Here is a 23,077-nt window from a genome sequence, read left to right as displayed (position 1 = left end):
GTCCACCGCACTGCACTGTCCACAACCGCTCTGCTGCTTCCACACGCAATGTTCACTGTTCATTCCATACTGTCCATACTGTACCGTGTGACACAATGTTCACTGTTCATTCCATACTGTCCGTACTGTACCGTGTGACACAATGTTCACTGTTCATTCCATACTGTCCGTACTGTACCGTGTGACACAATGTTCACTGTTCATTCCATACTGTCCGTACTGTACCGTGTGACACAATGTTCACTGTTCATTCCATACTGTCCGTACTGTACCGTGTGACACAATGTTCACTGTTCATTCCATACTGTCCGTACTGTACCGTGTGACACAATGTTCACTGTTCATTCCATACTGTCCATACTGTACGTGTGACACAATGTTCACTGTTCATTCCATACTGTCCGTACTGTACCGTGTGACACAATGTTCACTGTTCATTCCATACTGTCCATTCTGTACCGTGTGACACAATGTTCATGCCTGCACATTTGCGTGTTTGTGTGTGGGGGGTGTGTGGGGGGTGTGGGTGGGGGGGGTGCACAGTGGTGGGAAAAGTATAAGTACTCAAATATTTTACTAGAGTTGTTTCCGACACAGATAGTGCTATCAGTTTCTCGGTGCCGATATAGCACCCTCAAGCACTCGGTACTCGGAAACCGGCCACGATACTCTGACCTGACTCCTGAGTATATATACTCCTGAGTACCATGATACTCTGACCTGACTCCTGAGTATATACTCCTGAGTACCATGATACTCTGACCTGACTCCTGAGTATATACTCCTGAGTACCACGATACTCTGACCTGACTCCTGAGTATATACTCCTGAGTATCATGATACTCTGACCAGACTCCTGAGTATATACTCCTGAGTACCACGATACTCTGACCTGACTCCTGAGTATATACTCCTGAGTACCATGATACTCTGACCTGACTCCTGAGTATATACTCCTGAGTACCATGATACTCTGACCTGACTCCTGAGTATATACTCCTGAGTATCATGATACTCTGACCAGACTCCTGAGTATATACTCCTGAGTACCACGATACTCTGACCTGACTCCTGAGTATATACTCCTGAGTACCATGATACTCTGACCTGACTCCTGAGTATATACTCCTGAGTACCATGATACTCTGACCTGATACTCCTGAGTATATACTCCTGAGTACCATGATACTCTGACCTGATACTCCTGAGTATATACTCCTGAGTACCATGATACTCTGACCTGACTCCTGAGTATATACTCCTGAGTACCATGATACTCTGACCTGATACTCCTGAGTATATACTCCTGAGTATATACTCCTGAGTACCATGATACTCTGACCTGATACTCCTGAGTATATACTCCTGAGTATATACTCCTGAGTACCATGATACTCTGACCTGATACTCCTGAGTATATACTCCTGAGTATATACTCCTGAGTACCATGATACTCTGACCTGACTCCTGAGTATATACTCCTGAGTACCATGATACTCTGACCTGACTCCTGAGTATATACTCCTGAGTACCATGATACTCTGACCTGACTCCTGAGTATATACTCCTGAGTACCACGATACTCTGACCTGACTCCTGAGTATATACTCCTGAGTACCACGATACTCTGACCTGACTCCTGAGTATATACTCCTGAGTACCATGATACTCTGACCTGACTCCTGAGTATATACTCCTGAGTACCACGATACTCTGACCTGACTCCTGAGTATATACTCCTGAGTACCATGATACTCTGACCTGACTCCTGAGTATATATACTCCTGAGTACCATGATACTCTGACCTGACTCCTGAGTATATATACTCCTGAGTACCATGATACTCTGACCTGACTCCTGAGTATATATACTCCTGAGTACCATGATACTCTGACCTGACTCCTGAGTATATACTCCTGAGTACCATGGTACTCTGACCTGACTCCTGAGTATATACTCCTGAGTACCATGATACTCTGACCTGACTCCTGAGTATATACTCCTGAGTACCATGATATACTCTGACCTGACTCCTGAGTATATACTCCTGAGTACCATGATACTCTGACCTGACTCCTGAGTATATACTCCTGAGTACCATGATACTCTGACCTGACTCCTGAGTATATACTCCTGAGTACCATGATACTCTGACCTGACTCCTGAGTATATATACTCCTGAGTACCATGATACTCTGACCTGACTCCTGAGTATACCAAAACATCCAATTAGGACACTAGGCTGAACGAATGCAACGGGAGCCAAGTCTGACCCAACACAAATCGCCCAAAAACAGCCAATCTACGAGCATAAAGGACAAGTGTAGATCGGACATCCATCTGATCCGCATCTATGAGGAAAAAAAGGGGGTAAAATAAGTGGTTACTGAAGAATAATGAAGTACTCGACGTATCGGTACTCGGTATCGCCAAGTACTGAAAATGAAGTGCTTGTATACTCGTACTCAGTCTGAACAAAATGGTATCGGGACAACTCTATATTTTACTTAAAGGAAAAGTATCAATACTTCCAATATGGAAATACTAGCTGTTACAAGTGAAAGTCCAGATTGAATTCAAAATGTAATTGAGTAAAAGCACAAAAGTATTGGCATCAAAAGTACCAAGAGTAAAAGTGCTCATTATGCAGTGTCCCATTTCATTCATTTAAAATATATGTATATATAGCAGATCTATAAGCTCACAATGCGTCTCGATGTGACACATTGTGAGCTTATTGATTGGCTATTTTCAAATGTATGCATGGCTGTATACAGCCACCACTATAGTGGTTTCTGGGGATGGGAACCCCTCTGGTGTTTTAACCATTATTTTAAACTTTTATCTATTGGAAAATAGCAGATCTACAAGATCATAGCGCGGCACCGATAATGTTTTTGACGGCCCGTCGCGGCCCGGTCGCTTGTCGCGTTAGTAGTAATCATACTTCCCGTTGTTGTCGATCCCCTCGGGGGGGTGTTTTGGCTACATCTAGCTACTTCTAGCTACTTCCAAAAAAAGGCACGGAGCAACCTTGAAATCGGCCCTAAAGCAACAAATCAAAATCAGTTTTAATGTACATTTTTTAATAATAATCAACATCTATAAAGTAACCAGTAACTAAAGTTTTCAAATAAATGTAGAGGAGTAAAAAGTGCAATATTTGCCTCTGAGATGTAGTGGAGTAGCAGAAAAAGTACAGATAATTGGAAATACTCCAGTAAAGTCAAAGTACCACAACATTGTACTTAAGTGCAGTACTTAAGTAAACGTACTAAATACTTTCCACTACTGTGTGTGTGTGTGTGTGCGTGTGTGTGTGTGTGCGTGTGTGCTTTCGTGAGCCTATGCATGCTTCAGTGTTTATCAGTGAGATAGCGTGTGTGACATTGGTGTCATGCCGGTCTGTCAGTTCGGGCCTCCCGACAATCTATTAGTTTATTGTTTTGTCATCCCAGCAAAGGCCCTCAGGGCTTTGTTCCGCGTCCAACATGACATCGTGTACTGTTGGACCTCTCTGCGTTTTATCCTTCTCGGGCTCTGACAGGCAGACATAATAATAATAAAACGCGGCCGCTTTAGATGTGACAATTCAGGGTGACATTACAGTTTGATAGCTATGTATGCCCTGGCTGACGTCGTTTTGGATTTCAACCTTAACTTCTTTTCCTAGGTCGGGAGCAGTACTTAGTTTAGACAGTTTTTTGGTTTAGACTAGTCAGTGGTTAGACCAGACATTAGTCCTACAACTACAACCTATCTGAAACCCTCACCCTAAACCTAACCTCCCACGGGGCAGCAACCTAAACCTAACCTTAACCCATGTCTAACCAATGACAAGTCTAAACTAAGTATGCACCCCCCTGGGTCCTAATTATGGACGTTGGAAAGAAGAGGAGTTGAAGCCACTGACTTCCTCACATCTTGTTAGCCCCGACTCATGATTATTGCGTTATTATTGTTTGTTTTTCGGTGGCTAAAACTATGACGAAGAATGTTCCGTCGATTTGCCATTTTTTTCCACTGGCGAGAAACTCAACAAAAACTAAGCTATGACGACTAAAACCGAGACTAAATATATTGGCAATTCTGTCAACAAATAAAAACTGGACTAAAATGTTAGGGAGGGACTATAGTGGAGAAGACATCAACTAAGGCCCACCAAAAAGATTGTTTTGTCGACAAAATCAACTTTTTTGTCGGCTAAAACAAACTTTTGAGATGACTAAAACATGACTAGAACTAAATTACATTTTATTCAATAGACTATGACTAAATATAGTAGCCAGCAACTATGTAATGGACTGTTGGGTGGATAAAGTTTTTAAATAAAAGCATAGCGTAACAATTTTGGGTTTGTTTTTGGCAGCACATTTTGTTTTAGTCATAGTCTCTTGAATAGTTTTCATTTCGTTTTAGTCACCGGGAATGTTTTAGTGTTAGTCTAGTTTCAGTCGACTAAATATCATAAGATTTTAGTAGACTAATTCTACAGTTGATTTGGTCGACTAAAAATGTATTTGGGCTGGCCTTGATGCTGTCGTAATGACTGATTTTACACGTGCTGAAAATAGCAGTTCTACAAGTAGATCTGCTATTTTCAGCATGCAACCAAGTGTAAAATGACTTACACGTATATACAGAGCAGAGTATTATGTCCACTAGTCCCTTCCTAACATTTTACTCTAGTTTTCATTTGTTGACGAAATTGACAATTATATTTAGTCTTAGTTTTAGTCATCGTAGCTTAGTTTTCATTTTGTTTCAATGTAGTTGACAAAATCAACACTGATGTATAGGTAAAGAATTGGCTTGGATTAAATATTTGGCTCATTTGTTGAAGCTAGCCGTCTTTTATATGACGAATTATATGCTTGCAATTCGTCACGTTTTGTGGCCCGTGCTCAACGTGCTCATATATAATAGCAATATGCAAAGATGGAGGTCTTGAAGTGTATGATTCATGTGAAAAGATGCGTCGTTGTGTGATGTATGTGCGGTGGCCGAACGTCTCTAAGTACACTTTGCTTAAGTAGGCCTACTGTACTTCAAGTAAGATTGTGAGTTATTTGTACTATACTTACTGATTTCCAATGCTTTTTTATTCTACTGAACTACATTTCGCATCCAAATATTACTCCACTAGTACATTCATTTAAAAACCTTTAGTTACTTTGGAGATTTTGATTGTTACTACAAAACATACATTAACCACTTCAGCCCTATATATATATACATTTTGGCCATTTGAAAATAGCCGACCTACAAGCTCACAGCTTGTAGATATGCTATTTTTATACTGTTAAGTATTTTTAGTACATTTTGAATTCCGGACTTTTACTTGTAACGGGAGTATTTCTACATTGCAGTATTGATACTTTTACTTATAAGTAAAACATTTGAGTGCTTTTTCCACCGCGCTGTACGTGTGACGTACGTGTGTGTGTGATTGAGTCGAGAGCCTTGTGTCACACACCCCCCGAAACGTCCGTCTCCACACTTCATTAGTACAATCACATGCGCACTCAGCGCTCACCTCACCCCCACCCCCCCCCCACCCCACCCCACCCACACAAAGAAACTCATACATATTTGATGCACAAGAAAATATTAATGAATGGACGAGAAAAACACCAATTTGAGGTGAGCAAAAAAAAGGCGGGGGGGAAAAAAAGCCTTTATTATAAAATATGGCCCATGAAAATAACTAAGGAGAGGAACATAACTGTAGAGAGTGCTCAGGTTTGCAGATAGCAGAGGCACTCTAGTGCATATGTGTATGTAATATATACATTACATAAGTATAGCACAGTACAGCGAGTGCCTGGATGGGAACCGCAAGGTTGCCAGTTCGAACCCGGGCTCCCCCAGAGTTACTGTCGAAGTGTCCTTGAGCAAGACACTGAACCCCTAATTGCTCCCGATGTGCTAGTTGGTGCCTTGCATGGTTTCCGCTGCCATCGGTGTATGAATGGGTGAATGTAATGCACAATCTATGTAAAGCGCCTTGGATAAAGGCGCTATATAAATGCACCATTTACACTGCAGGTAAATAAAGTCAAGAGAGAGAGAGGGGGGGGGAGTCGAGGGGGGAGGGGGGCTCTCAAGTGAGTGTCGGTAGCAGCTGACGGCATGGGGGGAAGAGGGGGAGGGGGCTATGGGGGGGGGGGGGGGGCAGTGCAGGGTCAAACTGAGCGAGGTGGCCAGGCAGGCATTTCAAACGGTGACTCTTATTTTTAACTCCGTTTTAACGACTTGCCTGTAAGCCTAGACTAAAGTATGGCTACCAGAGATGCGAGATCCTTGCATGCTCTGTAATGCTGGCGCACTCCAAACCTGGTGCTGGTGCTATAAAACATGATTTATTTTATACTCCCCCATCGCTGATCGCACGGTTGTTTTTCAAGGAGAACACAACTTGGTTTTTTTTTCCCCCAAGCTGCTATATAACTTGAAAATCGGTTTACTTTCGGCAAACGACACTATATCGTACTTTTGAACTATTAATTTGGCATGATCGAGGGCCTTTACACACACTGGGGGGTGTGTTCTGCATTTTCAGGCTGTTTATTCACCAGTGGCGAATAAACAGCCCGAAAATGCTAAATAATCGATTCAAAACTTAATATAGAAGGTGAGCCATTCATTCGTACAGGTTGGTGCCTTTATTTGCGGTGTGGAAGCTTAAGGTCTTTGCTCACCAGGAGCGTAAATGCTAAAGCAATCATATCACAATAGCAAATCATTGGTAGATCAAGTTAAAAAATAAATAAAAGGGTGACTGGCACTATGTATGTATGTAATAAGATAACATAGTTTCATGAGCTGCAGCATTTAACTCCAAATATCTGCTTTTGGAAATAAATGGACACTTTTGTGGCAGTGATTACGTTATGTTTAGAGGGGGAAGTATACTGGTTGACTCAACATGACATATTTGTATTCGGTTCAGGCCACACTGGAACTTCAATCCATGCAGGCCAAAGTCCACGATGAATATTAATAATGCGCCCTTGCCTGTCACAGATATAGGGCTCATCTGTGAGTGGTCGATAGCAGGGTGGTGCTGCCAACAATGCCAATGCTGAAACAAAATATTTGCTTGGGCCACATGGTGTTTCCCAAAACCCCTGGGCTTTTCCATGCCAAGGAGACAGAGAGTCAGAGACACACACACACACACACACACACACACACACGCTCGCGTGCGTCTCGGCCCCCACTTGGAAAAGCAGTGGCTTAGCCCTATTTTAGTGCTTACTGTTAGAGCTACTTTAACTCATGCATATATAGCTTTCCCAAAGCCGTAACTGTCTTTATCGACTAGCGAACACATTGGGTCAGCGTTTCCGTATCAAAGTGTCCCTGTTTGCTGGCAGTGATGAGCTTGATAAGGGACTTTGCGTATTAGCGTTGCTGCGCCTCCACTTAGCCTATTGGCTTATCCAGCCCTCCGGGCCTCCGGGTATCGGCCTCAGGGATTTCTTATAATGATGCTGCCTCAGCCTTTCTCCGTTTTAAGGCGTATATATAATCTAATGCATCTTCATTATGCCAAGTTGCACTTGTTGTAACCTATTACATTTTGGAGAGAGTAAAGGGTTCGGAGCGTTGGTCTCACACAGGTCACTGTACGACGTGTCACACAAACCAAGGCCTGGGGAAGTGCAACACATTTTTTAACACATTTCCACAACGTGGCATCCCTATTTTCTGGGGTAGTGCCATATTAGGTAGTTTTCCACCATTTTCCAAGCTGCTCTCAATTTGTCATCGTGCAATGTGTTGTGAGCTGTATGACAAAGTACTACATCAGTGGATAAATAGAAGTTTGAAACGCTTGAATAATAATAATTGGAAATCACAATTCACAGCTCAAGCTGCTGTTTGTGATGACACGTTTTAACCAAATGTACAGTAAAGTGTGTGTGTGTGTGTGTGTGTGTGTGTGTGTGTGTGTGTGTGTGTGTGTGTGTGTGTGTGCGTGCGCGCGTGTGCATGTGTGTGTGTGTGTGTGTGTGTGTGTGTGTGTGTGTGTGTGCGTGTGTGTGCGTGCGTGCGTCCGTCCTCGCATTCATCCCTAGAGCAATAGTTCAGTAGTAGTTCTCATAACTTTTTATTTATTTATTTGGAACCCGTGTGGCTCCATGTGTACACTGTCAGAGATATACAAACATCTATAAGTGTCCCATTTGGTTCTCAAAACTCTCAAACACTTTGGCACGGAGACCCTTCTAGAAGCCTCTCAAGGACCCCTGGAGGGGTGGGGGTGTGAGGGTGGGTCTCTGGACCAAACTGGGGTGGTCCCCGACTCCCCACCCCGGACTAGAGGAATGGGTGACACATGCTTCTTGAATAGTTCTGTCTTGTTGACCACCCCGACCCCTCTCACCTTCAGATAATAGCCTTGTCCCTATGTTGACCTCCCCGACCCCTCTCACCTTCATAGATAATAGCCTTGTCCCTATGTTGACCACCCCGACCCCTCTCACCTTCAGATAATAGCCTTGTCCCTATGTTGACCCCCCCTCTCACCTTCATAGATAATAGCCTTGTCCCTATGTTGACCCCCCTCCTCTCCCTCCATGATAACAGACCTCCTGTCGTCCAGTTGACCGCCTGAGTCCTGAGCCCTCTCTAGTGTTGTTTTTGGCAGCAGATTTTTGTTTTAGTCATAGTCTCTTGAATAGTTTTCATTTAGCTTTAGTCATATTTTAGTCTAGTGTTAGTCTAGTTTTAGTCAACTAAATGTCATAAGATTCTAGCCGATTAAATCTACAGTTGATTTAGTCAACTAAAATGTATTTTGATGCCTTGATGCCGCCATAATACATCTCTGCACTGAAAATCGCGCTGCGATGCGTTGTGAGCTTTTAGATCTGCTATTTTCAGCATGCAACCAAGTGTAAAATGACTTGTACTGGATCTCTTGTCCACTAGTCCCTTCCTAACGTTTTAGTCTAGTTTTTATTTGATGATGAAATTGTCAATACATTTAGTGTTAGTTTCAGTCGTCATAGCTTAGTTTCCATTTAGTTTTCGTCAGTGAAAAAAGGTATAGTCGTGGAACATGTTTGGTCTTAGTTTTAACACCACTGGCCCTCTCCCCCTCTCCCTCCACAGATAACTCCGGGCAGCAAGGCGGCAGGGGGCAGCCTGGCCCAGGGTGACGTCATCTCAGCCATCGACGGAGTCACCACCGATGGCATGACGCACCTGGAGGCTCAGAACAAGATCAAGTCGGCCACGAACAACCTGAATCTCGCCATGCTCAAGTAAAGCTTTTGGTTTTGTTGTGTTCATTTGAAAAGTCATAAACTATTGGAGGATATTTACAATTTACCATTTAGGCATTGATTGATTGATTGATTGATTATTAGACAGAAATGTAAACAGCCAAACTGAGTACAGTCAGTGTGTTTGACTCACACTTTTTCTAAAAGGATGCATGGCACCAAATCAAGTCCTTGTGGTCTTGTTTCCATTCGGGTCCTTATATGTACAGTGTATATTCAATTCATAAGCTTGACATGAAAAATAACATTCACACAATTCAATATCACAAAATATAAAGCACAGAGTGGCAGAGGAAAAAAAAGAGCAGACCCTCTTAATCCAGGGCGATTTACAGTAACCAAGGAAAACAAATGGCAATAGTACTCTAGGATCATAGGTAAGCCAAGAACCTCTCATGTAACATGCTACATGACACAATGAAGTCCAGGACGTACAGTACAGTATGTCCATTGTGGTCCTCTTACACAGAACAAGTACATCTCATAACGCAAGTCACATATTGTACAATAAATAAACAAAATATTTCAGACAAGACGTAACATTTAAACTGACCTAAACAGCCCTTCATATCCTATAACCTAAAAAAAAAAACTTACTCTGTAACAATAACCAAGTCTTTTGTTATTATTCGTGGTGTTGATTGTAATGAAGTGTTGCTGTATGCTCTGTTGTTTTATAATGTATTTAATTGTTCACTGTTTCTGTGATCTTTACCAGCTGCTATGCAATAACAAGCTAGTCCTCTAGTGGTCTAGTCCAGCTGCTTTTCTCATTGGCTGAAGTATGTGCGCACCGCAAATATGTCCACAGAGGCAGTTATAGCGGACCCCCGCATTTAATAATAACTGCAGCTGGTATTTAATAGATTTTTTATCAATTCTTGTTTATAAATAAAGTAGCAATAAACAGAAAAGTAGAAGAAGTCGGTTTAACTGAAACATGCAGTCGGATATTTTAATTTTCAAATGACGGAAGTGGTTAATGTATAGGTTTTGTAATAATCATCCAAATCTGCAAAAATAACTAGTAACTAAAGAGTGTAGTTAAAATACCTGAAGAATACCTCAAACATTGTACTTAAGTGGGCGACGGGCGTGCTGGCTGGGTACAGTACTTTTAACCCATTCTGACCGGGCACCCATTTTGGTGTTAGCATCATGTTATGCTTTAGCTATTGGAAAATAGCAGATCTACAAGCTCATAGCGCGCCACCGAGTGGCGCGCTACGAGCTTGTAGGTCTGCTATTTTTTGAAAAATCGAAGAACGACTGACATTTTTTAGAATCTGATCTCAGGTCAGAATGGGTTGATCAGACCAGTGTGTGTCCTAGTGGAAACCTCGTATGAATCTGATCTCAGGTCAGAATGGGTTAAGTGGGCGACGGGCGTGCTGGCTGGGTACAGTACTTTTAAGTACAGTACCTGAGTAAATGTACTCCGTTTTATGTACTTTACACCACTGCTGATAAGTGGTTTTGTCTCATAAAGTGTCTCTGAGTCGATATCAGAACCCAGCAGGTGTGTTGATATCAGAACCCAGCAGGTGTGTTGGCGGTCTGCATGCTAAAGAGCCTGGTTCTGTTGTGTTGTGTCCTCCAGGTCAAGGCGTGCCGCTGCTTATCCCACATCAGCACCCTCCAGAATGGACTCCCCCCTGACCGTTATCCCACACCAGAAGGTACAGAAACCTATATAAACCATTGATAAGTACCCATTACATGCATGGGGTACTTACTTTATTAGAGGGTGGAAACGACGAGGCGAAAGGAATCAAATCAATCAAAACTGTGGAGTGATGAGAAGGGGCATGGAAGGGAGGTTGGAGTTAAGCTGGGGAAAGCCATACTGAAGAGGGTTGGAGGGGTGGAGGCTTCTCTGAGACTATTGGGGAATGGGGAGTGCATTCCACAGGGTTGTGTTGCAGCAAAAGCCCTATCGACCCAGGAACGGTACTTGGTCCTGGGGACCTCGATGAGGTTTGCGTCACCTGATGGAGTGAGATGGCGTTTTGAGGAGGTCGAAGGCCTCATTCACACCTAAAAGACACCTGTCTTGTCCGTGCCTTGTGTCTTGTCCGTGTTTTTATGGCCGCTCCAATGCATTTCCAATGGAAGTCACATGGTTTGACATGTACACATGTTTGATGGGGGGGAAGGGGGAAAGAACACAGCCATCAAACAAGACTGTCTTGTCAAACCATGTGACTTCCATTGGAAATGCATTGGAGCGGCCATTAAACACAAGACAAGACAAGACACAAGACAGGTGTTTTTTAGGTGTGAATGAGGCCGAAGAGGTAGGGAGAGCCAGATTGTTCCGAGCCTTGTAGGTGTTGAGTAGTATTTTGGCAACACCAAGTCGATTCACTTACCACAATAACAAGAATGTATGCAACACTTCCCAATTCCTTACCTGGTGCAATGCGTAGAAACGTTACACATTACAAACAAGTCGAGACAAATCCATGCAGAAAATATACGTATGTATATGTATTTGTGTTTCTGTTGTCTGTGTATGTGTGAATCTATGATGTTTTGCAAGAATGTCACAAAAACCTCAAGCAAGATTTCAATGGCTGACTCCTGCTGCCCTCTAGTGCACAGTATTCAAACTGCAACTGCACCATATTGAAAGGCAGCTGGGGAGAGTCGGATGTCAACAAGCCACAAACGTCAACCAACAACAACCTTTATCTGTCCAGCTGTCTGTATCTCTTTTTGTCTCTGCCCTCTATTAGAGCTGCACGATAATAGGTTTAATTAGGTTTGCTGCCAACGTACAACGCAAACAACGATAAGCCTACTGAAGTGGTTCTCAAACCCTTTTAATTTCAAGGACCCTCATAACTCTGAGAGCGTACAAAAATTTCTACAATCTCAGAGACCCCCTAAGGGCCCATTGAGAATATATACAGCAGTATATACCATTTATTGCAGTTCAAAGAAGCTAATTTATATATTGCGCAGCCCTAGTGTCCTACATGTTCCCATCTCTTCCTCCTTTTCAAGGAGGTTGAACAGGAGATCATAAAAAAGGATGAGGCCACTGCCGACGAACCCGAAATGGAGGAGCCGGTGTCTTGTGGAATCCGCCTGGCCAGAAGGCCTTCCGTTAAGTACGTCTTCCAAACGCCGGCGAAAAAGCAGCCGGAACCGGAAGCCGCTCCACTGCCCCAGCCTCCTCCCCGTCCGAGTCCCATCCCGGTCAAACCCCCCGTCTTCCAAACGCCGGCGAAAAAGCAGCCGGAACCGGAAGCCGCTCCACTGCCCCAGCCTCCTCCCCGTCCGAGTCCCATCCCGGTCAAACCCCCCGCCGCCGCCGCCACCGCCTCCCCTCAGTCGCCTGCGTCGGCTCAGCCCGGCCCGCCGCGCGGCCAGTACAACACCCCCATCGGCTTGTACTCTGCCGAGACGCTTAGGGAGATGGCCGCCATGCAGGGGAAACTAGGCGAGGCTGGCAGCAGCAGACTGTCACTACCAGGGTAGGTGGCTTATGGGGGCCTCCTATTATGTCACAGAAGAATCTCTTAACAAATTCTAACTTGGGTATATATATATACCCGCTACCTATACCCGGCCGTCAGCCCTCCCACCAACACACCTGAGCTAACCTCCACGCCAAACACTGGGCGGGTGATGTCACTCTGCACTTGACTTTGCAGGTTGTGTGCTCCTGTCCTAACTCATGTGTCACAGTCACTTGCCGAGACGGATTGGGCAGAGGGCATGCCATGATAATAACACTACCTACACCCCAGTTCATATTAACAGTCGGCGGCAGTTGTGATAAAACGGACACTCTGAACATTCCGTCGCTATCTCTGGGATACATTCCTGTGTGTGTGTGTGTGTGTGTGTGTGTGTGTGTGTGTGTGTGTGTGTGTGTGTGTGTGTGTGTGTGTGTGTGTGTGTGTGTGTGTGTGTGCCCCCGTGCGCTATTCCTGGAACGCACACAGGAACACTCCTGGCCCGTCTCCAGGTAACTCGGAGCAGGGCAGGGCGAAAGCGAAAGGTGACCTATGGGGCTGCAGGGTCGTCTGAGGAGCTGTGTTACAGCCACATCCACCAGCTTCATTATGGAAGCTTATATATAACCTGCTTCGACCTCATCCTTCTCATTCCATCGACTTGTCAGTCGATAACATTTCTTTTTTCAAAATAATAGTAATGGTGGAGCAGTGAAATTCTCAAAAAGAGTAGTTGGGAGCAGTTAAGAGTTACATAACCGGTAGAGAGACCGGTAGAGCGCTGGCTGGATGGCAACCATGAGGTTCCCAACCCAGAGTTAGTGTTGAAGTGTCCTTGAGCAAGACTTTGAAGTGCTAAATGCAACCGTGCAGGTTGGTTCCTTGTGTTGTGTGTGCGCGTGTGCGTGTGTAATGCACACGCACACGTGTAAATCTAAAGTGGATAAAAGTGCATTCACCATTTATTCACCATTTACAAGAAACAACAGTTGAACAATATTACACGAGAAGGTGTTCTTTATCGTCATTAATGCACAACTGCGATGCCGTATCCGAAAGGTATCGCAGAAGCGCATTAATGGCGATTACACTCTCTATCTCTCTGTAATATTGCAATTATACAACAGTTAGATAATCGCCATATGACAGATGTAGTCACTACGACCACAAATATCGCAAGAAACTAGCTAGCCTAGCCACCAAGGTTGCTGCGTTTGCTTTGGCAGAAAAAAAACACAGCTGAAATCTTTGTTTTGAGTATAGGTGTTCCTTTGCGCTGGTTTTTTAGGAACGGCTAGAAGCTGTTTCAACCAATCAGATTGCTTCCTCAAACAACCTGTTGTATAATCTACAATACTGCATGGCTACAAGTATGTCTAGTGTATGCACTGAGGTACATACAGTACAGTACAGTACAGTGTGTGGATACTGTACACTGATCAGCTGGAGGCAAGGTGGGGGCTTTTCTCTGAAGGAGTTCTCGGCTCTCGGCATGGGAGGGGGTGATCAGAGAGGTTGATTAAGGCCGTAACCCGCCCGCCGCCTATAGGGGCGGGGTCTAATTTGTGACATATGGGCTGTATTTTGCGTGTCTTAAGTACCAGGTCTTATTCCCTAACTTGAGTAAACTAAAGACCTGGAGGCGTGAGCAATGCCATTTGCCTATTCTGAGTGTCCCAAGAGCATTGATCACGCCTCCAGGTCTTTAGTTTACTCAAGTTAGGGAATAAGACCTGGTACTTAAGACACGCAAAATACAGCCCCATAGGCTCCAGTATCAATCTCCACTAATCTCTTTGCCCTCTGATCTGGCCACTGTAAATGTTCAGCCCGACCGTATGACTGGGAAGAGGAACATACCACCTGATGAAGATGATGCTGATGACACTTTGATTGATTGATTGATTGCTTTATTAACAGTTTGCAGGGGAAAAAAAGCACATGAGAGTACAGTTCAATACAAGGTCTGCTATAAGAGGATTTATGGACTCATGGCTTGTTTCCATTGAGGTCCTTCCTATTCAATTAATTAAGGTTAACCACTGAAGCGCTCTTTTATATTCGTGTCGAACGACGGTGTCGCACGTCATGGAATTGGCACACCTTCCGAGCTCGTTGTGAGCTCTGCACTTTTGTGGGAAAATGTGGTAAGATTTGGGGTACATTTTTGAAAACCTTTGACGTGTAGAGTGCTTAAAGGGCTGACCCTCACTGGGACACACATACACACGCACGTGCGCGTGCACGCACAGGGGAACAGCTGTTGGTCACCATCATGGAATGTCCCTCTCTGGTTACCCACCATCATGCCAAATCCCCTGGATGTCCCACAGATAGATCTCCCATCTCTATATCCGTACCGCCAACCACCGGCACGGAGACAACCTCCACGTGCACCACCATGCGCGCGTGGCTCTTACCTAATACCACAGCTTAGAGTATGTTACATGTATGTGCGTGTGTGTGTGTGTGTGTGTGTGTGTGTGTTCATACTGTATAGTTAGTTAGTTTAATTTATTGTCCACGTGTGGAAATTTGTCTTCGGTCTCAACAGTAAAAAACAAACAGTTACAACAACAGCAACAACACTTAACACAATTATTTTCTCATGGCAAAAAAGTGCAGGACAACAGTGGCAAATACACTGGAAAAACAACAAATCTAGCGAGACATGGTATCATTTAGTGCCTTAATGGCATTTGGTATGAAGGAAGTATGTGTTCTGGCCACTGTGTGTGAGCCTATGTGGGTTTTATGTCACCATACCGATCTGTATAATTCAGTGGTAGAACGTAACGAAGTACATTGACTGTGTTTAAGAGGCTCATGTTTGAGATGCTGTGATGCCATATTGAACATTTTGCTCATTTATATACTTCTACCGCTCTAATTATGTTGACGGCAAATGTCGTGCGTGTTCATTTTCATTCAGTTAGTTTTTCAGATTCAGGTGAACCATATTGAGTATCGGTTTGCAAAGGGTAGAGCCCACATGCACTCCACACACCCCATTAGCTACACAAACGTCTTTATTTAATGAAGTCGTTTTGTACCTATTCAGGTTCTATAGCCCCATAGGTTCTACCCCCATAGCCCATCACCCAGCAGTCCATGTGTTCTACCCCATAGCCCCATAGGTTCTACCCCCATAGCCCATCACCCAGCGGTCCATGTGTTCTACCCCATAGGTTCTACCCCCATAGCCCATCACCCAGCAGTCCATGTGTTCTACCCCATAGCCCCATAGGTTCTACCCCCATAGCCCATCACCCAGCAGTCCATGTGTTCTACCCCATAGCCCCATAGGTTCTACCCCCATAGCCCATCACCCAGCAGTCCATGTGTTCTACCCCATAGCCCCATAGGTTCTACCCCCATAGCCCATCACCCAGCAGTCCATGTGTTCTACCCCATAGCCCCATATGTTCTACCCCCATAGCCCATCACCCAGCAGTCCATGTGTTCTACCCCATAGCCCCATAGGTTCTACCCCCATAGCCCATCACCCAGCAGTCCATGTGTTCTACCCCATACTGTAGGTTCTATACCCCCTACCTACCAAAGTTACCTCAATGTTGAGTATCAACTACTTTTGGATGTATAGATTCAGTACTGACACAACTGAAATGACGAGGCGATCACACAAGTTACACATTAATGCGTCAATAATTATAATGTAAAAAGTAATATTATTCTGACTATTCTGCATAATTAGTATTGTTATGTTCAGCTTTTTGTTGATTTTCAGTAGATTTTGGCCTTAACGCATTTTGGGGCGGGAACCCCTTTTGGTGTTAGCATTATGTTATGCTTTAGCTATTGAAAAATCGAAGAACGACTGACGTATAGAAACATAGCTTTTTCAGAAAACTGTCAGGACGTAGAAGACATTTTTAGAATCTGATCTCAGGTCAAAATGGGTTAATATATACTTGAATACGAATTTGAATAGCAGGAGTAGTTCTTAGTAACATTTCCAATGGTATATGGTTAGTGTTTCTCCACTCGTGGTATTACTACTCCTACTTCCTCCACCACCACCAGCGCTATCTGCCTCCATGTGACAGACAGATAGCTATAGCTGCCTCTGCTCCTGTCAGTCACTGCCGAAGGACGCAAGGGGACTCTGGGAAATACTCCAGCGCTGAGAAAAGCCAGCTATTCTGGCCCTGTAACTGGTATCAGGGCACTGTATAGCCTTCTCGTGGACACATTCCTATGATGCAGAATGATTTCAAACGTATTATTTTAATCCATTGCGCTCTCTCTTTCTCTCTCTCTCTCTCTCTCTGTTCATCTCTGGTGTGTTACAGATCATTGCAAACACAAAGTCAGTACCATGAAATATTGCAGTGGTGAATGTGCATGGACTCTTGCTCGTTTACTCTGTGCGTGCGTGCGTGTGTGAGTGAGAGAGAGAGCAAATGAGAGAGTGAGAATAGTTTAAAGTGTGTGCGTGCGTGTGTGTGTGTGTGTGTGTGTGTGTGTGTGTGTGTGTGTGTGTGTGTTTGTGTGTGTGTGTGTGTGTGTGTGTGTGTGTGAGCAAACAAAAGAGTGAGCATCTTTTTAAAGTGTGCATTCCTGTTTTGCATTTTGTAGAACACTGCTGTGTCAGTGGTGTCCGTGTGTGCCGTGTGAAAGTGTTTTCTACCCCATGCGGGGATGAAACTCCATCGTGGCGCTGATGTCATACGGCGCTCTAACATGCTGTTCTGGCATGTCGAGAGAGAGCGCCGGACAGGTTTCTATTTCGGTGCGTTTGCACTTGGAATAAAACCGCACCAGTTTGTGATGCATCATTAACTAATGTACGTCTGGCGACAGTTCCATGTTTATGTGTCTATTTTATACATGGTTTATATTCGTGTATGTTAATGCATGTGTGTGTGTGGGTGTGTGTGTGTGTGTGTGTGTGTGTGTGTGATGAACCATGATATCAGGCATGTGTTAAGCAGATGTCCGTTGTACCCATATTGAACATTGGTATTATGTGTCAGTAATATGGTGTGGTGTGTGTGTGTGTGTGTGTGTGTGTGCTGTGGCATTTTCTGGTTGAGAATAGCATTTATTGTGACCTGCTGAGTGGTGTTTGCCGTGTAGCTGGCCGTTCCAAACCATCTGCATGCATTTGGTTTTTTAAAAGGACTTTGGACACATTGATTCTAGGGTTGCACTAATGTCCTGTCCAAGTTGATGGAAGCTTATTTATTAATGAAAAATATAGATTTTTGTCAGGCATGCGGTTTGATTCAGAGGAATGCTGAAGTAGAATGCAACTAGCTGACTTTGCTGAATCATTTAGAAACTGTGCAGTTTCCATATTACCTGCAGTATACGTATTCGGTAAATTAATTGCATAATAGTTGAGTATGTGGCTCTGTAGAGATGTGTAGACGTGTTCGGTAAAATGAACTATGAAGTGATACAACAGCTCCCTCTGTGGGCCTGTCCCAGTAGTACACCTGAACCCTCCTGGCTGCACCTCAATGTTGTCTGTGCCTCTTGTATTTCTCCCCCCTTTCCCATCGGTCTCTTCGGCGCTCCGGTTGGTCTGCACCTGTTTGACTGAACTGCACCCCACCCCCCACCCACCCAACCCGCACCCTCCTCCTCCTCCTGACCCCCCTTCACCCCCCTCCCCGTCCTTCCCCTCCCCACCCGTCTGCACTCCAGCATGGAGTACAGCTCCGGCTTCAACCCCATTGCCCTGAAAGACTCTGCCCTGTCGACCCACAAGCCCATCGAGGTGCGGGGTCCGGGGGGCAAAGCCACCATTGTTCACGCCCAGTACAACACGCCGATCAGCATGTACTCTCAGGACGCCATCATGGACGCCATCGCCGGACAGTCACAGGCGAAGGGACACGAGGGGTAAGTCAGTGTGACACCTCTGCATGGGGGGTGCAATGCATGCTGGTTAGTAATGTAGTCCTATAGTCCTAGTCCTAGTAGTTCTATAGTCCTAGTGTGTTGTTGTTCCGTCCTTCTTCTTCTTCCTAATACCTCATAACTGGTCACTTTTCCTGCTGGTCAGACCCCCAGTCTGTAGGTCTGTTCGCAGGGCTTGGACCGACATGATTAGTCTCGTTTAAACCATGTTACGTTTGACAGCCGCGGTATGTGTTTGTTCATGGTTCCATTTCCAGTTCCACACCTGTGTGTGTGTGTGTGTGTGTGTGAGATGTGCTTCTCCTCGTTTTTTCTGTGCCAATCAGCTCACCCTCCTTCCTGTGTCCAGCCTTGTCCGGGGGCGTCATTTAATTAAAAAAAATAACAAAAGATTTGTGATTTCACACGAATATCAAAATAAGTATCTCTAGAATATACACTTGTGTGGTCAGAATCATGTCTGTAGAATGGTCCGTATGATATCAGTATCATGTCAGTTTCATGATCAGTATCATGTCAGTTTCATGATCAGTATCATGTCAGTTTCATGATCAGTATCATGTCAGTTTCATGATCAGTATCATGTCAGTATCACCATGGTCTGTATCATGGTTACTATATGGTTAGTCATGGCCACACACACACACACACACACACACACACACACACACACACACACACACTTAGTGCTTACTTGCTTAAAGATCCAAAAGATCATCGGCTTATCAAATACGAAATATGCGATTCAAATCGGCAAAATGATCCGAGGTTCTGAAAACACTGTAGGCGTATGCATAAAAATAATAGAATTTTAGGGTCCCCGGCCTGCAGGGACCCCAAAATGACGCCCTTGGCCTTGTTACTCCCTCCCCTCCCCTCCCCCTCCATGCACGTTCATCACTCAACCAATCAACCAATCACACGTTCTCCTTCCCATTCTTTCTTCCTGGTTGATTCATGTTGTGGCCTATCAGAGAGGACGTGGGTTCACCTCTGTCGTAAGTACCGCGTTGCTCCGTTTTTCCGTTTTTCCATCCATACTCACCTCATATATGGACCGCCTGCTGCGTTGTCCTCATATATGACTCATCTGTGTCTCCTTTGTGTCTTGGTGTTTGCAAAGAAAAAAGACAAAAAAAGAGGCTTGTGCATTGTTGGGTCATATACGTAGTAACGTATGTCTCCGGAGCTAATATCCTGGTTCTGTTGTGATGTTGTTGTGAGGGTTCTAGTCAAGTATGAGGCATAACAGGAGACATGATCTATATAATATGTCTCATAACTGACTAACCCCTGAGGTTTGCGTGTCCGTTTCTCTGAAGCGGAACTTTTGTGGCATCGTCCTGTTGTGGTGGGTTTTTTTTGGTGACTATACTCTTGCAGAGGGACATCGTCGTGAATGATTATCGAATTATGTGAGATGACCGGGGTTTTTCTTGTTCAGGTTTGGCGACCACACCGACCTTACAAAATAACCTTTTGGCCTTGCAGCCTTTCGACCTCATGGCATGGGAATGTTCTGAGTGGCCGGTCGAATCGCCGGGTCTCTCCACCCGTCAACGACCCACCTATACACTCCCCAGTACCACACACGTTCACACTCGACTAACACTAATGTCTACTCACTTTGCTAACATCCTTCACAGACTGCTGGGTCCACAAGTAAAATGTTCAATGTTCATTTAACTCCAAACAGTGCACACACACAAAGACGCACTCATCCGTGCACACAGTCATAAACACACACACACACACACACACACACCAAACACACCCAGTCTAAAGCCTAATTTCTGCTCTGCGTCCTGATGACCTTCGCGTGAACGGTGACCTTACTCGTGTGACAAAGTGATAAATTAGGCTTAAGAAACACGTACTGTATGTTATTACGACACACGTGGCTGAGCAGCGTGGCCAGAGAGGCTGTCTGGAAATCAGAAAAGGACCCCCCATGCTCGCCCACTCCCACATTTCAAAGTGTCCCTGATAGACACTGTCCCACACACACACACACACACACACACACACACAGTGGATGCTCACAACGGTGTGTGTCCACCCCCATAGTGGGGCCTTACCCATCAAGGAGCCCGTGGTGGACGTCGCGTCTCCCGTGTACCAGATGGTGATCCGGCCAGGCGACCGGAGCGAGCAGATGGCTGAGTGGGCCCGACGCGCCGCCAACCTGCAGTCCAAGAGCTTCAGAATGCTGGCCCACATCACCGGCACCGAATACAGTATGTTTAATATATACCCAGAATGCTTACATTATGTTTGTTTGTTTCTTTCTTTCTTTCTTTCTTCACAATTTGCCTGTTTTCTGTTTTCTCATGAAGCTCTAATTGTGTGTGTGTGTGTGTGTGTGTGTGTGTGTGTGTGTGTGTGTGTGTGTGTGTGTGTGTGTGTGTGTGTGTGTGTGTGTGTGTGTGTGTGTGTGTGTGTGTGTGTGTGTGTGTGTGTGTGTGTGTGTGTGTGTGTGTGTGTGTGTGTGTGTGTGTGTGTGTGTGTGTGTGTGTGTGTGTGTGTGTGTGCGTGCGTGCGCGTTATTCTCCATGCAGTGCAAGACCCAGATGAGGAGGCCCTTCAAAGGTCGAGGTAAGACGAATTAGAAATAAAATCACACTCGTGTGAAGTGAGGGGCGCTCTTATCATCATACATATAACATCACATTCCGGCCAATCGCAATTGGCGTCTTCACTTTTCTGCCCTCAAAGTCATCGCTGCTGTGGGGTGCTCAGCCAATCAAATAATCGATTAAATTCACTGTGTGTCTGTGTGTTATGACGACACTCACTGTTCTCCTGCTCTCTGTCGCCCCCCCCCCACCAGAGAGAAGTTTGAGTCGGAGGTAAAGGGTCCTCGCTTCGCCAAACTGAAGAACTGGCACCAGGGACTGTCTTCACAGATTCTCAACATCCAGCAGTGAAGACGGAACCAGAAGGAGACGAGATGAGAGGAGAACGTACATACAAGAGAGAGTGTAGGACGACAAGCACACAGGAGAGGAAGGAGGGTATAACTCCTTAAGAATGTGAGTTAGCGTATTAGCCTAGACGTAGAAATGTTACCGTAGCCATTATAGCGTGAGAGTTAACTGTTGTTTATAAGCTCAGTTTGACCTGTACCATGTCCTATGTATCTTATCTACACGACCTCGCTTCTAGTTGTGTTTTGTTAAAAAAAACTTATTTTGTTTTTTCTTTTTAGTTTTTTGTTCTTTTTTTTTTGTTCCGTGTCTCTTGAGTCAAAGGGAATTGTACAAAAACGTATTGAAGAGAAACTGTAAAACTGACCGTGTTATCTTTTCCGTCCCCCCATTCTGTACGTAACAAGTACAGTAACATACACAAGATATATTATCGTCCAATATTATGTCACACAGAGCATGCTTGTGAGAAGAAGGCACGGTGGAGACGAATGTATACGTACACACTCACGCAGACACACGAAATATACTTGTATGTAAAAAAAATGCACACATGAGAAAATGTACTGATGTCAATGTGAATAAAATATTTTCTTTAAACCAATATGTGGGGTCTGTGGGTATAGACCATATGATTGTGTTTTCTTCATGTCATGTTTTAGAGGTATTCTTTGTATAAGATGTCCCGACCAGGGAGGGCATGAGCTCGAGGGAAAAGACTGCAGCCTTGCAGGTCCTCCCTGGGAGGACACACCTGTGTAGGACTGCACCTTTTATTAGGCCTACTCTGTGTCTTTTTTTGTCTCGTCGATCATCACACCCTGAAGAAGGAGCAGGCGCAAAGCCGACACACGTTGGTGTTTTTTAATGTCTGTAGCCCAAATTTAATAAAGGCCTTTTACCTACAAAATCCACCCTCAGTGCCTCGACTTGGATTTCTTATACCCTTTTGTTTCCTCTCTCTCTCTCTCTCTTCTCTTCCATGAGCACCACTGGGCTGAGGGATACCAGTGAGCGATCCTCTTAACTTATTTTCCCCAAAATGTTTGAGTGTTGAATGTTAATGAGCTCACACACACACACGCGCACACACCACACACATGTACGCGTACACACATGTTGGTATTGTGAAACCTCTTGGCATGTCTGTATCCTCTCGCCACCCTGTGGCTCGCACTGATACGGCAATGAGTTAGATAAGCTTGGGCAGCAACAGTAAACGACGGTAAATTATGTGGTCACCTCTTCACAGTATATGCATAGGCCTTTAAGGCTCATTCATAGTCTGGATTTTCGGTAGTGAGGTGACCACCCGGAGCTGAAATAACGTTGAGCGGTGGTGAGTAAAAACAGAGAGAAGGGCTGGGCGGTGGCGGTGGTTTGCTCTTCACCGCGGCTCGTGACGTCATGTTGTAGTTCGGTGGTCACCTAACCACCGCAAATCCAGACTTTTCTCCGGTGGTCCTTGGGACGCAACGCTGAGAAACCTAAACTAAA

The 23,077-nt window shown here is 44.7% G+C and overlaps 1 protein-coding gene across 2 annotated transcripts in view; it reads left to right on the top strand.

Moving 5' to 3' along the window:
• ldb3b (LIM domain binding 3b) overlaps nt 1-22,494 on the top strand; it is a 25,869-nt gene extending 3,375 nt beyond the window's left edge. Inside the window, exons 3-10 of one of the 2 annotated variants that reach the window (XM_080789209.1) lie at nt 9,125-9,276; nt 10,898-10,976; nt 17,078-17,094; nt 18,438-18,635; nt 19,628-19,651; nt 20,721-20,890; nt 21,212-21,248; nt 21,484-22,494. In XM_080789209.1, coding sequence (XP_080645335.1) covers nt 9,125-9,276; nt 10,898-10,976; nt 17,078-17,094; nt 18,438-18,635; nt 19,628-19,651; nt 20,721-20,890; nt 21,212-21,248; nt 21,484-21,580 — 774 coding nt within the window. In that variant the 3' untranslated portion in view covers nt 21,581-22,494. The remainder of the gene's footprint in view (nt 1-9,124; nt 9,277-10,897; nt 10,977-17,077; nt 17,095-18,437; nt 18,636-19,627; nt 19,652-20,720; nt 20,891-21,211; nt 21,249-21,483) is intronic. The other variant, XM_080789210.1, reaches the window with a different exon arrangement.
• Nucleotides 22,495-23,077: the final 583 nt, after the last annotated feature.

Source organism: Protomyctophum bolini (assembly GCF_963924005.1).
Source record: "Protomyctophum bolini genome assembly, chromosome: 18".
Lineage (NCBI taxonomy): Eukaryota > Metazoa > Chordata > Actinopteri > Myctophiformes > Myctophidae > Protomyctophum > Protomyctophum bolini.
The sequence above is the reverse complement of the archived record's forward strand: the minus strand, read 5'-3'. Positions and strand labels throughout refer to the sequence as shown.